General features: G+C 42.3%; 1 protein-coding gene across 4 annotated transcripts in view; it reads left to right on the forward strand.

Annotated features, from left to right (window-relative positions):
* Positions 1-14,720, forward strand: part of csnk1g2a (casein kinase 1, gamma 2a) — a 32,018-nt gene that overhangs the window by 2,433 nt on the left and 14,865 nt on the right. For all 4 annotated transcript variants that reach the window (XM_072691386.1, XM_072691388.1, XM_072691387.1 and 1 more), the window contains exons 2-3: positions 6,183-6,909; positions 10,710-10,779. In XM_072691386.1, the coding sequence (XP_072547487.1) occupies positions 6,676-6,909; positions 10,710-10,779 (304 nt within the window). In that variant the 5' untranslated portion in view covers positions 6,183-6,675. The remainder of the gene's footprint in view (positions 1-6,182; positions 6,910-10,709; positions 10,780-14,720) is intronic.

A 14,720-nucleotide genomic window follows, 5' to 3' on the forward strand; every position in this document is an offset into this window, starting at 1 on the left:
CCATGGTAGCACCCTGAAACGCTGGCGTCCATCTGTAACGCTATAAGAGTACCAGTACGTTAGTTTGCTGGGATTTCTTTGCAGTAGAGCAGCCTCTGTGTCCATGCCTGTGTTTATCAGACTCCCTTTAGTCGTCCTCCATACACTGATGCCTTTATCTGCTTTATCTTTCAGACGTTTTTACACTCGCATAGACGTCTAGGCCATTAGGCACTTAGGCCGCGTCAGGGCAGTAACCTTAGCCTTTTCCCTTTGCTGTTTTGAGCGAGAAGGCCTGCACAAGTTAAGTGAATGTTGTTCGCCCATGTTTGTTTCCTGTGGTTTTTATTGCTTGTGGTTTTGTTCAAGATGCTCGCATAAAGTAGCTTCTCCTGCTTTTATCAGAATACTCATTATACGTCCAAAAGTATCCAGACGGCACTTCTAATTAGTAGGTTTGATAGCTTGCACACCACAGCGTATATGATGGCCATGGAAAAGCAGGAGGAATGGGAATGGGACGGTCTGAAGAGTCCAGTGCCCAAAGTGTTGTAGCTTCGTATAAAACCCCAGCGCATTGGGTTGTGGGTACTGTGCTTTCGGCCTTCCGGTTCCTTTGGGATTAGTTATGGGAGTAGTCTCTAGCGCTCTCAGACTACTCGTTTTGTCCACCAGTGTTTGTTTTAATCAAACCAATCGAACCTTCCCAGTGTAAACACTCCCTAGGACAGCTGTTATTTATAATAATTGTTTTTACTGAGAATATACAGGTGGTGCACAGTATAAGAAAAGCCACATTTGTTGGCCAGTTTATCAGAAACGCCTACCAAGGTTGGTGCACTTTGTAGGTTCACAGTTGCAGACAATAGCCCATCTTTTACTGGACAGTGTATCACCCTTCTACACCTCACCATTTACAACGTACAGTTTGTCAGTCATTCTCCACCTCATTCATCAGTGGTCAGTTTCTGAATACTGGACCACTGATGTGCTGAGGACAGACCACCACCCCAATAATATCTGGGAATTGGGCACTGGACGGGGTCCAATTTGCTTGTAAAGACATCTTGTCTTGTCTTGTTTCGTTGGTCATACGTATTCCTATAAGCTATATTGACAAAAGTATTGGGACACCTACTCATCTATTGTTTCTTCTGAAATCAAGGGTGTTAACAATAGGTTATCCTGCTTTTGTTGGAGTAACTGTCTACTAGATTGTGGAGCAGCATTGCTGTGAGGATTTGATTGCATTCACGACACGATCAGTGCTAGTGAGGTCAGGATGTTGGAGGATCACCCCAACTCATCCCTCCCATCCATAATTCCAGAGAACACAGTTCTTCCACTGCTCCACAGCTCCTCAATGCTGGGGGGCTTTATACCCCTCTACTAGCCCACGCCTGGCGTTAGGCAGCATGGTGCCAATAGGGTCATGATGTTGATCTGCTCCAGAGAGTCCTATTCTATTGGCAGCACTTCTTCTCTACAGGGACTAGACAAGCTGTGTGTGTGTTTGCGTGTGCATTTGCACATTTGTGTCAACAATAGGTGCAACTTAAAGAAGCTGAATGCATTCATGTTGTTGGTTCGTGTGCTTTTACATTTACACACACTGGGTTGGCTTTCCACACATGACGGTCAGTGAAGCTACTAATTAGTGCTCTGTCAAATAATGGCGTTTGTGTGCCGTGAGCGGTGTGTCCAGTCTCGGATGTTCTGATGAATGTTTTCTGACTAATCAGTGACGTTCAGAGATGTTTTCCAGCATCATGCAGCCCTGTGTCATGTGCTTTGCTGTATGCTCCATTAAGTTGAAATCTTATCCCAGGATACTGTATGTAAATAGAATACGATAATTTGGCCTTTATGCCGCTTTTTTTTGGCGACGTCCAGCACCTAACGGTTTATTTCAGGGTTTTGACTGTTAGTAATTACGCTCCTGTCTGAGTCAAAAAAGGATCTCTCTCTCTCCCAAAATAAAGCACTGAGACGTACCCTGTGGTACAGCCAGGGCTTACTACTGTCATTACTCTGGAGAACAGTTCTGTGCTGGACAGCATTAGTAAGGCATGATTTGGTCCATCCACTGTAAATTATCTACAGATGCTCAAACTCAGCTGATTCTCAACTAGGGATGCACCGATCCGATATTAGGATCAGGTATCGGTCCCGATATTAACAAAATTAGCAGGATCGGTTATCGGATAATTAGGCCGATCCATGGAACCGATTTTTTCACTATATTTTCCAAATAAATTAATAACAAATGGCAATTGAATACATTTATATCTATGTGTAAATGTGTTATTATATAATGTTGATGCCTGAAGTCTCTCCCACAGGGTGAAATATATGATTTATTAATTTAGCAGTGATATCAGACTGGTATCAAGCGATATGCAAAGTTTGTGTATCGGTATCGGAACTGGAAAAGCCGGATCGGTGCATCCCTACTCTCCACAGGGTTGAATTAGGAAGGTTAGTCTTGGGTTTATGGCGATTTTCATTTATTATTTTATTTACTTATTTATTTAAAGCTCAGTTATTTTATAGATGTGTTATTATTATTTAGTTGAATATTAGTTCAGCTGATCTTCAGTGAAGTATCTGCAGGGGACCATCAATAAAGTTGTTGGTGCTGTAGTAAAGTAAATTGACTCTAAAAGACCTCTGATGATGTTTTGTGGTATCTGGAGATGTTCTAAAGATGTTCTAGAGATGTTGTGACCCAGTCGGCTAGAACATCACAGTGTGGTTCTTGTCAAAGTGTCTCAGAATCATACGCTTGATTCTTCTGTTTATCATCACCTTCAAGAACTGACTATGACTCCTTTGAAAGAAGCCACTGGAATCACCTGTCAGTGTTTTTTTTTTAACGCGAAGGCTGATTGGAGTGCACCAAAAATAATCCCCGCCTCCATCCACACCAGCCTTGTGTGGATAAGGTCCGAGATCTCTCGTCAGTGGCATTTCTCCAGAGAAGCGTTTGTGGCACCACCTTATTTTGAAGAGTCTAGATTCTGAAATATTGATTGGGCCAGAAATGGCTGTGGGGAAGTGATTAGCGCTGGCTTGAGTGGCTTTACAGCAACAAGCAGAGACTTGGGTACAGCGGATGAGGTCGACTCGGCGCTCAGTGTTGCAAAACGCCGTTCTAAGGAGTTTTTACTCTCTTCCATGTGACCGATTTAGCTGTAAATACAAGAGCCAGCAGGCAGAGGCCTTGTTTAAACGCTCAGGGCCCAGTTTCTCAGCAGCATCTTGGGATTAAGATCAGCTAAACTGGTAGAGAGTAGAGCTGTGTATTGGCAAGAACCTGACGATACGATGCGTAGTGCGATACTGGAGTTACGGTTTAATATATTGCGATTCTTCTGTTTAGATATGTGTAGAAATGCATGTAAATAAATATATATTGAATTGATAAAACTGTGCATTTACTCAGATTGTACGCATATGGTCATGTGTTTTTCTACTGTGACTGTTTCCGAAGCTATATATATATATTTATGACTATTTATATTATATTTACTTAATTAGAGCTCTCTGACTCTTTGTGGTATCTGGAGATGTTCTAGAGATGTTCTGACCCAGTCGTCTAGAACATCAGTGTGGTTCTTGTTAAAGTTTCTCAGATTATTATGCTTGATTCTTCCGTTCATCATCACCTTTAAGAACTCACTATGATTATCTGATTATTATTATTATTATTATTATTATTATTATTATTATTGTTATTATTTATAGCTGATACCTGATCTGACATGGGATGTTGGATGATGATCACCAACACCACCTCATCCCCAACTCCCCAACTCATCCCAAAAAGTACTGGATGGAGCTCCACCACCATCATACCAGAGAACACAGCTCTTCCACTGCTCCACAGCTCCTCAATGCTGGGGGTCTTTATACCCCTCTATAGCCCACGCCTGGCATTAGGCAGCATGGAGCCAATAGCTTCAAGTTTATCTTCTCTAGAGTCCTATTCTAAGGACTAGACGAGCTGTGTGTGCATTTGCACATCTATGTCAGCAATGAGTGCAACTTTAAAGTAGCTGAATTTTTTTGTCATGCATAAAATCTGAATAAATGCAAAGTTTACTGTTTATCCAATCAGAACAGTGGGCTCTGAAGGCGGAGTACAACACTGCCATCTAGTGATCTGGCTTTAAACCCAACACTAAATGAACCACTGTCTGACAGCAGTCGTCACTATTTATTAATAATCAGTGCTGTGTTTTTGAGAATCAGGGCTGTAGTATAAGATCATACTTTTCGTACAGCCTCAGGGAGAGAGAGTGTTCAGTATGAGGCTCGTTCGACCCTTTGTGGTTATATTTTTCGTATTGTAAACATTAGAGGTCTCTAACACAGAACTGCTGAGCTGCAGCGTTTCTGACTCTGACTGTGGTCTTTGACCCCAACCGCAGGGGGAAATCAGCCTCCAGCCACTCCAGATTGCTTTCTGTTGTTCCTCCAGCCTGGCTGCTGCTGCTGCTGCTGCTGCAGCCCTCCGCCCGCTCAGGCAGCCGTCCCTCTTCACACGACCTCCAGCCTCTTCCAGAGCTGCAGAGAGATGTATTTTTAGAGCTGAAACTCAAACACTAGATAAGGCTTCCTGTAGGGAGACGCTCTCCGGTTTCATGTCCCTCAAACCTCCTGCAATTTGCTGTAAATTGGAGAAGCCAGTTAAGAGTCAGTGTTTGTTTTTTAGTTCAGTTTAACGGAGACTTTTAAGGGGGAGTAAAGTTCGTAATTGAGTTTGTAAGTCCTTTTAAGTTTGATAGAGGACGTTGTAGCTGGGGTTGATGCTCTGCAGGGTCACTCTGTTTGTTTGTGTATGAAAGGACAAACAAGCTAGTTTTACTAGTATGGTGTGAAATTCAGGAGGTGCTTTTTTGCTATTATTATTGTTATGATTAGGGATGCACCAATTCAGATTTTTAAGTTCCGATACCAATACATAAACTTTGCATATTGGTAAATACCCAAATACCTGTCTGATACCATTGCTGAATTAATAAACCATGTACCTCACCATGTAGGAGAGACTTAAGGCATAGTGTGATCAAACCGGTGATCAATCTAATTTTTAAATATTTAGCGTAATTCAAAATAAAATCTAGCATCTGAACCTGAGAATAAATAAGTAACTTGATCAAACATACAAGCAGAAATCGAAAATTGCAAACATGTAAACATTTACTGCAGTCTCACACCAACCACTTAAAGGATCGGGAAAGGATCGGTTCCATGGATCGGCCTAAATATCAAGGTCCTTAACCCTCAACCTTCCAGGGGTGTTGTAGCTTGGCTGACCCAATGACAATATGACAAAAAAGAGCTTTTGTCATTATGTGTGATTCAGAATGTAAATCACTGTGAGGTAGGAGTCAGTCAGTCAGTCAGTCAGATACTGTACATGTACAAAACAAATCGAATTCAACTAATTAAGGTTTGTTACTATAAGTGTTATGCTGTCACTGTACTGTACTCAGATTTTTATTATGGTCCGTGCATTAAAGATGGTTCTACTGATATTTGCTGTAGAAAGTAGGATTGTCATGATCCTTTAAAGTCAGAACTGATACCAAGTGTAGTATTACAATGCTCGATAATTGGGGGAAAACCACAAGGGGCCAGATTCAGAAAGGATTTCCTAAAAATTAAAAATAAAAACAGAGGTTTGGAAGAATGTTCTTAAATTCAGTTCTCAGATTTTCTTCTAACATGAAAAAATTCCAATACGTTTTTTTCTTCTTCTGTCGTCGCTTGGAAAAACCTTTTAAGTTTGTTCCATGTGACCCATGCTGTCACCGTGGTGTCGGACAGGGTGACCTGGCTATTCCACATACAACGCGAGTACCAACCGCTTATGGCTCAGATCTCCGCTGGCATTAGGGTTCACCTCTGCAGTTGAAGCAGTGCTTGGAATTACAGCTCTCAGGAACTGCCGGATTTCAGTGTACAGCCGCTCCGGATATTTGGCCGGCTTTTTTATTTATTATTTATTTATTTCTTTTTGATTGATGACTGGCACTTAGAGCCTGCAGGAGCTTTTTGTGAATGAATAGCAGTCACTGTGTGCTGCTGCTGCACCTTTGATATTGAAATTGGAGAAGGTTTGTGTGGCAGTCGGATCGTACGGTGTCGTTTCAGAGAAGAGCCGCTCATGACTTTGGTTTTCCTCTTTCTTACAGACGTTCCGGAGAGTTCTGAATGTTTCCTGCCAAAGCCAGCCGGCGGCGCATGACACTCTACAGCCTGAGGAATGTTCGACGCGGTTCTGGAGATTCACCACGAGGAGGGGACGACGAGGATGGATCCCTCCAGCAGGCCACGTCTCGGCTGCAGTAGCTAGGGTTGTCCGCCGGAGAAGGTGCGAGAGCATACGTTGCAGCATGGTCCTTGAAGTTGGGTTTTGAGAAGAATGCGAAACCTGGAGCAGCCTTCGGAGTCTCCGCTTTGAACTGGATGTTTCTTCGTCCGAGATCTGCAGTTCCCAACACATTGGCTATAAAAGCAACAGTTGGTAACCCATAATCTGGAGACACCACTGCTCCTCCTTACTCCGGTTTCCTCTCCTCCATCCCGCCTCCCCCCCCCACGCACCCCAATCGCCCGACGTTTTGGTGGCTCTGTGATTTTTATGGCAGTGGAGTAACCGTGGAGAGGCCGGGGTATCACAAGCTTATGGATTTTGATAAGAGAGGTGGAGGAGGGGGGAAGGGGGAAGCGGAGGAAGGGAAGAGAATGTCTAAGACTGGAAGCAGGACAGGTCATGGGAGCCGTGGCTCCACCACCAATTCGGGGGTTCTCATGGTCGGCCCCAACTTCCGGGTGGGGAAGAAGATCGGCTGTGGGAATTTCGGCGAGCTTCGGCTCGGCAAGAATCTCTATACCAACGAATATGTGGCCATAAAACTGGTAAGTTTGTTGATGTTGAGGTGTTCTAGCAGTGGTTCTTGCAGTGGTCCTCGCCTCCTTTCCTGAAGGCCTGCTGACCTGCTCAGCTCCAGCTGTTCCCTGATCCAGGTCTTGAAGCTTTGGGTAGGTTCTTTAATATTTTAGGACAGTGGTCTCGAACCCTAACACTACTGCCCTGCACGATTGGTTTGGTACAACTGCATGTTCAGGACAGTAGGCCTCCAGGTCCAAACGCCCCAACATGCATCACAACATACCCTCCACTCATTGGTCAGACTGGTCTGGGGCTGGAGTGAGAAATACACAATACAGGAAGCAGGCCCTGTGTTCTGGACCCATAGCTGTGTTCTAAAGCCTTGGCTGCAGCTGATGGTTGGGCGGGACCTCGGTAGGACTCGGTAGGACTCTTTCCTCGGTAGAATTCTTTCTTGGTAGTGTATCGGTCACACAAATGAAACTCTGCGATGATGTCACCAGAAAGGCCCGCCTCTTGCAGTTGTGGTGCGAGACTTTTTGAATGTCTTCAGGAATTAATTCCTATGAAGGGTCCTTCGCTTTGGAACAGCTTTGGAATAGGGCTGGACGATATGCTAAAAATATTATATCACGATATTTAAACCCTTTTTTTTCCTGATATACGATATTTATCACTATACATGTAATCACAGACTAAAACATCAGTATCCACAGATTGTTATAGACTACTATTCAGTGGATATTTATTAAGCAGTAATAACAGTCTCCTCCATATGCGTAGAAAAGATTACTGTTATCACTATAACCAAGTTTATCATGATACAATATAATATCGTCAAATTGCCCAGCTAATGTTTCTTGACCGTGGTCCTGAAGGCACATTTTAGAGCTTTCCCTGCTCCCAACACACCTGATTCAACTAACCAGCTCATTAACAAGCCATTCCAGAGGTGCAGGGAGTCCTCTACAGTTACAGGGCAGGGTTCCTCAAAGACCAGATGTCTGTGCAGGCTAACACGGAGCAACGGCAGAGGGGGCATTTCCTCGTGCATGCAGTCATTATCTGGGAAATATAGCAAGGTCAAGCTCAAACTGATGTGGTGCACCTGATAGTTTGGTCGGCTTGAGGTCCGATTACATTTTTACCACCACAGAACCGCTTTAGAGCTCAGTTGGGACCGGATTGAGACCACCGCCTTTTAAGGAGTGTGAGTTCTGTGTTCACACCTGCCCTAGCAAATCACACCGGACTAGTTCCGATACAGATACTGATACATAAACTTTGCATATCGGTCGATACCCGATACCAGTCCGATACCATTGCTGAATTAATAAACCGTATATATCTCACCATGTGGGAGAGACTTAAGGCATCAGGATTGACTTAATCATTACTTTATATGATAACGAATGAACACAGATATAAATTTATCATTTATTTATTTGCACATTTAGTTCAGTCTCACACCGACAAATTAAAGTGAAAAGATCGGTTCCATGGATCGGGCTAATTATCCGATACCCGATCCAGCTCATTTTGTTATATATCGGGCCGATACCTGATCCTAATATCGGATCGGTGCATCCCCTACACCAGACTAAAATGTGCAGTGTGGAAACGCCCTAAAATAGTCTGTATTGTATTTTTATTTATTTGAAATTTGTAATAGTTTGTGTGGGAGTATTTACAGTTGTTTACAAGGGCTGTTACGATACTCTTCACGGTTGCTTTTGCTTTATGATGCTGGATTCATATGGATGCCAGTACACAGTAGTAGTGGTAGTAGTAGTGGTGGTGGAAGTAGTGGTAGTTTCTCTGTTGTGCATCAGCGGTCACGTGTGGACACATCACAGATGTTCCTGGAAACGACGGCAGACGCTCTAAAAGATGATAATAGCAACAGATTTTCCTCTGGAAATGTTTTAGACGAGCCTAAACTCGAGATTAAGGAGGAATCTGATTCAATTTGGAGCTTCAGCGTTTGATGTAAACAGGTAAAAAGGTAAAACTCTGGCCAGTCGGTCTGATTGTATCTGAATGATAGGAAAGGGCCCATCATTCAGCTTCTCAGCCAAGCTATTCACCTGTAGTCCTGCTTTGCAGAGCTCTAGGGCAGTCGCTAGGTGGACGAGTGCACGCTGACCATGTGGCTCTGTAGAGTTTCAGCAGGTAGGTGGTGGAGAGCTTGGTCATGCAGCTGTTAAGCATAAGCACAGGCTATTGCAAAGTTATGCGCACACACAGACACACACAGACACACACAGGTGATATTGGTTTACTTTTGAATATGATCTGGAAACCTCTAATTAAATCATCTAATGCTGATGAAGAGTACCAGACGGGTGCTGTCTGTAGTCCATACTTATACTGTGTCCATGTTATTACCTTTATTATTATTATTATATAATTATATAACTATAATATTTTGAGGAGGAGGAGGAGGGTAGTGAACTCATCTGAGCCGGTGTTTAAAATGAGCTTGTGCTCTCAGATTGTCATAATCTTGGCTTCTCACTTGGGTCATCCTGCTGTCTTTATTTATTTGTTTGTTTTTATTTATTTATGTTTATTTATATATTTATCTATTTGTGTGTGTGTGTGTTCTGTTTTTCTGTTCTGCCCTCTGTTCCACTGCTCTTCCTCTTGGCTGTCACAGAGCGGCCGCTGGGGTCACTGATGACTGAGGATCCTGTACTGTATGCACACACACACACACACACACACACACACACACACACCACAACAGCTCAGTGTAGCTTTGTTAGGAACACATCTCAAATCCAAATGGTGTGTGTGTGTGTGTGTGTGGTGGAGCCCTGTTATAAGGCTGTTAAATACAGTGTTGCGTTTTCTTTGAACCCACAGCCTCTGCTCTCAGGCTTTCAGAACAGCTCTAGGTCTTCGTGGCGTGGATTCTGCAGGATATCTGAAAAGTTCCTTCCATGTTCTGCTCCATGTTGATGTGATTGCATCACACAATTCCTGCTTCTATTTATTTATTTATTTATTGCATAGATTAATGCCTATATGATCTAATTAGCTTCATGTGATGTGGTGTCAACCATCAGAATGAGGTGAACTGTGACTACAGTGATTTTCAGGGTGATGGAACTGTTGGAGTCAGACGGGCTCGTCTACATATTTCTGTCAGTTCTGTTGGTGAGAGAGGGTCAATAACAGAGAGTGGTCAGACTGGTTAGAGCTGACAGAAAGGCTACAGTAGCTCAGATGACCACTCTGTACAACTGTGGAGAGCAGAAAAGCAGCTCAGACTGAACACCACCACCACCTCCAACCTTGAGGAGGATACAGAGCTCCACCAGCAGAAAAACCACGGCAGGTTCCTCTTCTTTCAGCCAAGAACAGAAAGCTGAGGCTGCAGTGGCTCACCAGCTCAACACTGGACAGCTGAAGACTGGAGGAGAAGCGTCGCCTGGCCTGATGAGTCTGGGTTTCTGCTAAGGATCACAGAAAGGTGGTAGGGTCAGAATTTGGTACGAACCTGATCCAACCTGGCTCGTGTGAGCAGTCCAGGATGGTGGAGGTGGTGGCGTAATGGGGTGGGGGAGGTTTTCTAACCCCTCTTAATTTCTCTGGTACTGGTTTTGCTGTGGAAAATGAACACCGGTACTGGACCAGGGTACACAAAGTTCTGGATCCTGGTACCTGTGCTGCACCATATGCGCACTTCCCAGTGGAAGAGCGCTAATGGAGCACAGGACCTCTGGTTGTCGCTGATTTTGCTGAGCGAGGGGCACCTCTGGACCTCAGTTCTGGATTTTGTTTCCAATGTCCTTTCATTCCTGTCCCTGTCCCTCCACAGGAACCGATCAAATCCAGGGCACCGCAGCTCCATCTTGAGTACAGGTTCTACAAGCAGTTGGGGAATTCAGGTGAGTTGTGTTTATGTAAAGGTTTCATTGATGCTGTTGGTTCTTCGTTTTCAGTAAAGCTAAGTTCTAAGATAAGATGATAATCCACAGTGGGGAAATTCTCAGATGAAATTCTGCATGGTTTTGCTTGGGGGGGTTTTGCCAAGTCGATGTGGTGTAAATCTACGCTGATCTTCTCGGGGGTGTTCACAGGAGGTGGAATGTGGTGGTTTCTGCACATCGCTCACTGTGCTCTTCTCGGACACGCTTTGGTAAAGCTGTGGTTTTTTTAAATGTGCTGAGGCTGACAGATTATTTCTTTATTATTTTATTTATTTATTTTTATCTCCGTAGTCCGGTGGACTCCCTTCAGATATGATTCTGTAGATGAATGATCATTGTAATAATAAAAAATAAGTAAAGCAAGAAAGACAATAGTAGAGTTAATAACTTGATTAAATTATTAATTATTTTAATAAGTATAATAATATTGAAATTAATGATTTGGTCAGTCATGTAAACCTCTTGTAAACCTCAATAATTGAAGACCATTTTAATAAATTCAACATTTGATCATTTTCTCAAGTACAGAATTGACAACATATTAGTGCTTATAGTACACATATAGGTCCGAAGTGTTTAATGCACAATGCACTTGCTGTCATAGTGATAATCCTAATCCTATCCTATTCTTTATATATGTAATAACATTAACACTAATAACCCATGTAATAATGGAACTACTGGTGATCTATGCTCAGTTTCAGTAGAACAGCATGTGTGAATACACACGAGTATCAGCTTATTATTAGTGTTTCTGTCGGTCCCAGCGCTAGTACCTGCACTTCCACATAGTATTGGGCAATAGAAGCTTACTGATTATAGATTGTTAAATATTTTTGTTTGCATATTTTATGAAACTAAACATTTAAACAACCAGTAAAATCCAGTCCAAAATATTTATCACATTAAACAGACTTTTAATGGAATTTTTAAAACTTTTGTTTCCATCTGGTATTTATTTATTTATATTTATTATTATTATTATTATTATTAATAAACATTTTGCTTATGAGACGTAAACCTGAATGTGAAATTTGCTGCAGAAGCTCTTTCTGTTTTTAAACTGGTGTTTTTTTTTTCACGGCTCTGAAATGTGAAGTTAAACAGCAGTTAAAAGCTGTTTGGTGAAGCTGAGCCAGATTCTGCTTCCCTACCCGCTCGTGTTTCTGCATTGTGGCCATTTTTATTATTTCAGCTCTGAATCTTTTCTAATGTGCCGTTTCTCAGCCAGTAAACGCCGCTCTTTCAAGCTTATTAGATCTGATTTAGGATCAGATATAAAAAATATCTATAAAAAGTGGAACTCCATAAATATCAGTATTTAGACCTGTCTGTCCAGTATTTAAGGCAGAGCTGGTACCGGTATCGGTACTTGGTGTCGCCCGATACTTGAAAATCTGGTGTCTGCATCCCAAGTTATTACAGAAGTGTATCTCTAAAACTGTAACAGGAACATCAGCAGCAGCGGTTCTTATAAATACAGCCACTCACCTTATTACACATTTATAACCACATCAGGGAGAAGCTGCCGTTACAGCTGTTGAGGTGTTTGTGGAGAGACACATTTCAGGAGACAAAACTATGGGTTTGTGACGTCACTAAAAAACTATGGGTTTGTGACCTCACCAAAAACTATGGGTTTGTGACCTCACCCAAAACTATGGGTTTGTGACCTCACCCAAAACTATGGGTTTGTGACCTCACCCAAAACTATGGGTTTGTGACCTCACTAAAACTATGGGTTTGTGACCTCACCCAAAACTATGGGTTTGTGACCTCACCCAAAACTATGGGTTTGTGACCTCACCCAAAACTATGGGTTTGTGACCTCACCCAAAACTATGGGTTTGTGACCTCACTAAAACTATGGGTTTGTGACCTCACTAAAACTATGGGTTTGTGACCTCACCCAAAACTATGGGTTTGTGACCTCACCCAAAACTATGGGTTTGTGACCTCACCCAAAACTATGGGTTTGTGACCTCACTAAAAAACTATGGGTTTGTGACCTCACTAAAAAACTATGGGTTTGTGACCTCACTAAAAAACTATGGGTTTGTGACCTCACTAAAAAACTATGGGTTTGTGACCTCACTAAAAAACTATGGGTTTGTGACCTCACTAAAAAACTATGGGTTTGTGACCTCACTAAAAAACTATGGGTTTGTGACCTCACTAAAAAACTATGGGTTTGTGACCTCACCCAAAAACTATGGGTTTGTGACGTCACCCAAAAACTATGGGTTTGTGACGTCACCCAAAACTATGGGTTTGTGACCTCACTAAAAACTATATGGGTTTGTGACCTCACTAAAAACTATATGGGTTTGTGACCTCACTAAAAACTATATGGGTTTGTGACCTCACTAAAAACTATATGGGTTTGTGACCTCACTAAAAACTATATGGGTTTGTGACCTCACTAAAAACTATATGGGTTTGTGACGTCACTAAAAAACTATATGGGTTTGTGACGTCACTAAAAACTATATGGGTTTGTGACCTCACTAAAAACAATATGGGTTTGTGACCTCACTAAAAACAATGGGTTTGTGACCTCACTAAAAAACTATATGGGTTTGTGACCTCACTAAAAACAATGAATTTGTGACCTCACTAAAAAACTATGGGTTTGTGACGTCACTAAAAACAATGGGTTTGTGACGTCACTAAAAAACTATATGGGTTTGTGACCTCACTAAAAACAATGAATTTGTGACCTCACTAAAAAACTATGGGTTTGTGACGTCACTAAAAACAATGGGTTTGTGACCTCACTAAAAAACTATATGGGTTTGTGACCTCACTAAAAACAATGAATTTGTGACCTCACTAAAAAACTATGGGTTTGTGACCTCACTAAAAAACTATGGGTTTGTGACCTCACTAAAAAACTATGGGTTTGTGACGTCACTAAAAACAAACTGTGTCTACTGTCCAGAGATGAAGGTAGATTTTGGAGCAGCATTGCTGTGAGCATTTGATTGCATTCAGTCACAAGAGCGTTAGTGAGGTCAGGATGTTAAATGTTCGCCTCCCCACCACACCCCCACCTTCTCCCAAAAGCAGTGGATGTAGCATCATTCCAGAGAACACAGTTCTTCCACTGCTCCACAGCTCCTCAATGCTGGGGGGCTTTATACCCCTCTAGTCCACGCCTGGCATTACTTTTTAATAGTACTTAGTATTGGCAGTACGTCTCTACAGGGACTAGACAAGCTGTGTGTGTTTGTACATTTGCACATCTGTGTCAGCAATGGGTGCCACTTGCAGCAAAGTAGCTGAAGGCATTCATTAAAAGGAGTGTCCAGAAACATTTGGACATATCTTATTTACATTATTATCAATAGAAAATCAACTGCATGTTCTCACATATAAGCAGTGATACTCTCTGTACCAGAACATCCTGCACCTACAGGCCAGTTAGATTCCAGATAAGAAGCTCTGGTGCTCATATGTAAAACCAGTAGCCGCGTCGGTGTCCCAGCTTCAGTCCATGTTTCTAGATAACAGTGAGTCATGCAGTGTCGGAAACCACATAAGCAAGTTCTAGCAACCGATTACTGAACGCCTCCACACGCGCTGAGAAGTTAGCATCATGCTAATTGGTGGGAAATAAACTGCTGTTAGATTGAGGCCGTCACGTTTCACTTTTGATGGTGGGAATGCGGCAGCTGCCAGAATGTCATGATGAACGGACCAATAGAAATGCTCCAAAATGGAATTCAGTATTTTATTTATATATATTTGTATTTCTTTTGTATTATTATTATTATTATTATTATTATTATTTTTTTTATTATTATTTATTTATTTGGAGACGTTTTTGCGTGATCATGATGCGATAGGAACTTTTAGCTGCTATGGACAACTAACGAGCCAGACCCCCTAATTCTCGT

Source organism: Salminus brasiliensis, chromosome 11 (assembly GCF_030463535.1).
Source record: "Salminus brasiliensis chromosome 11, fSalBra1.hap2, whole genome shotgun sequence".
Classification (NCBI taxonomy): Eukaryota; Metazoa; Chordata; class Actinopteri; order Characiformes; family Bryconidae; genus Salminus; species Salminus brasiliensis.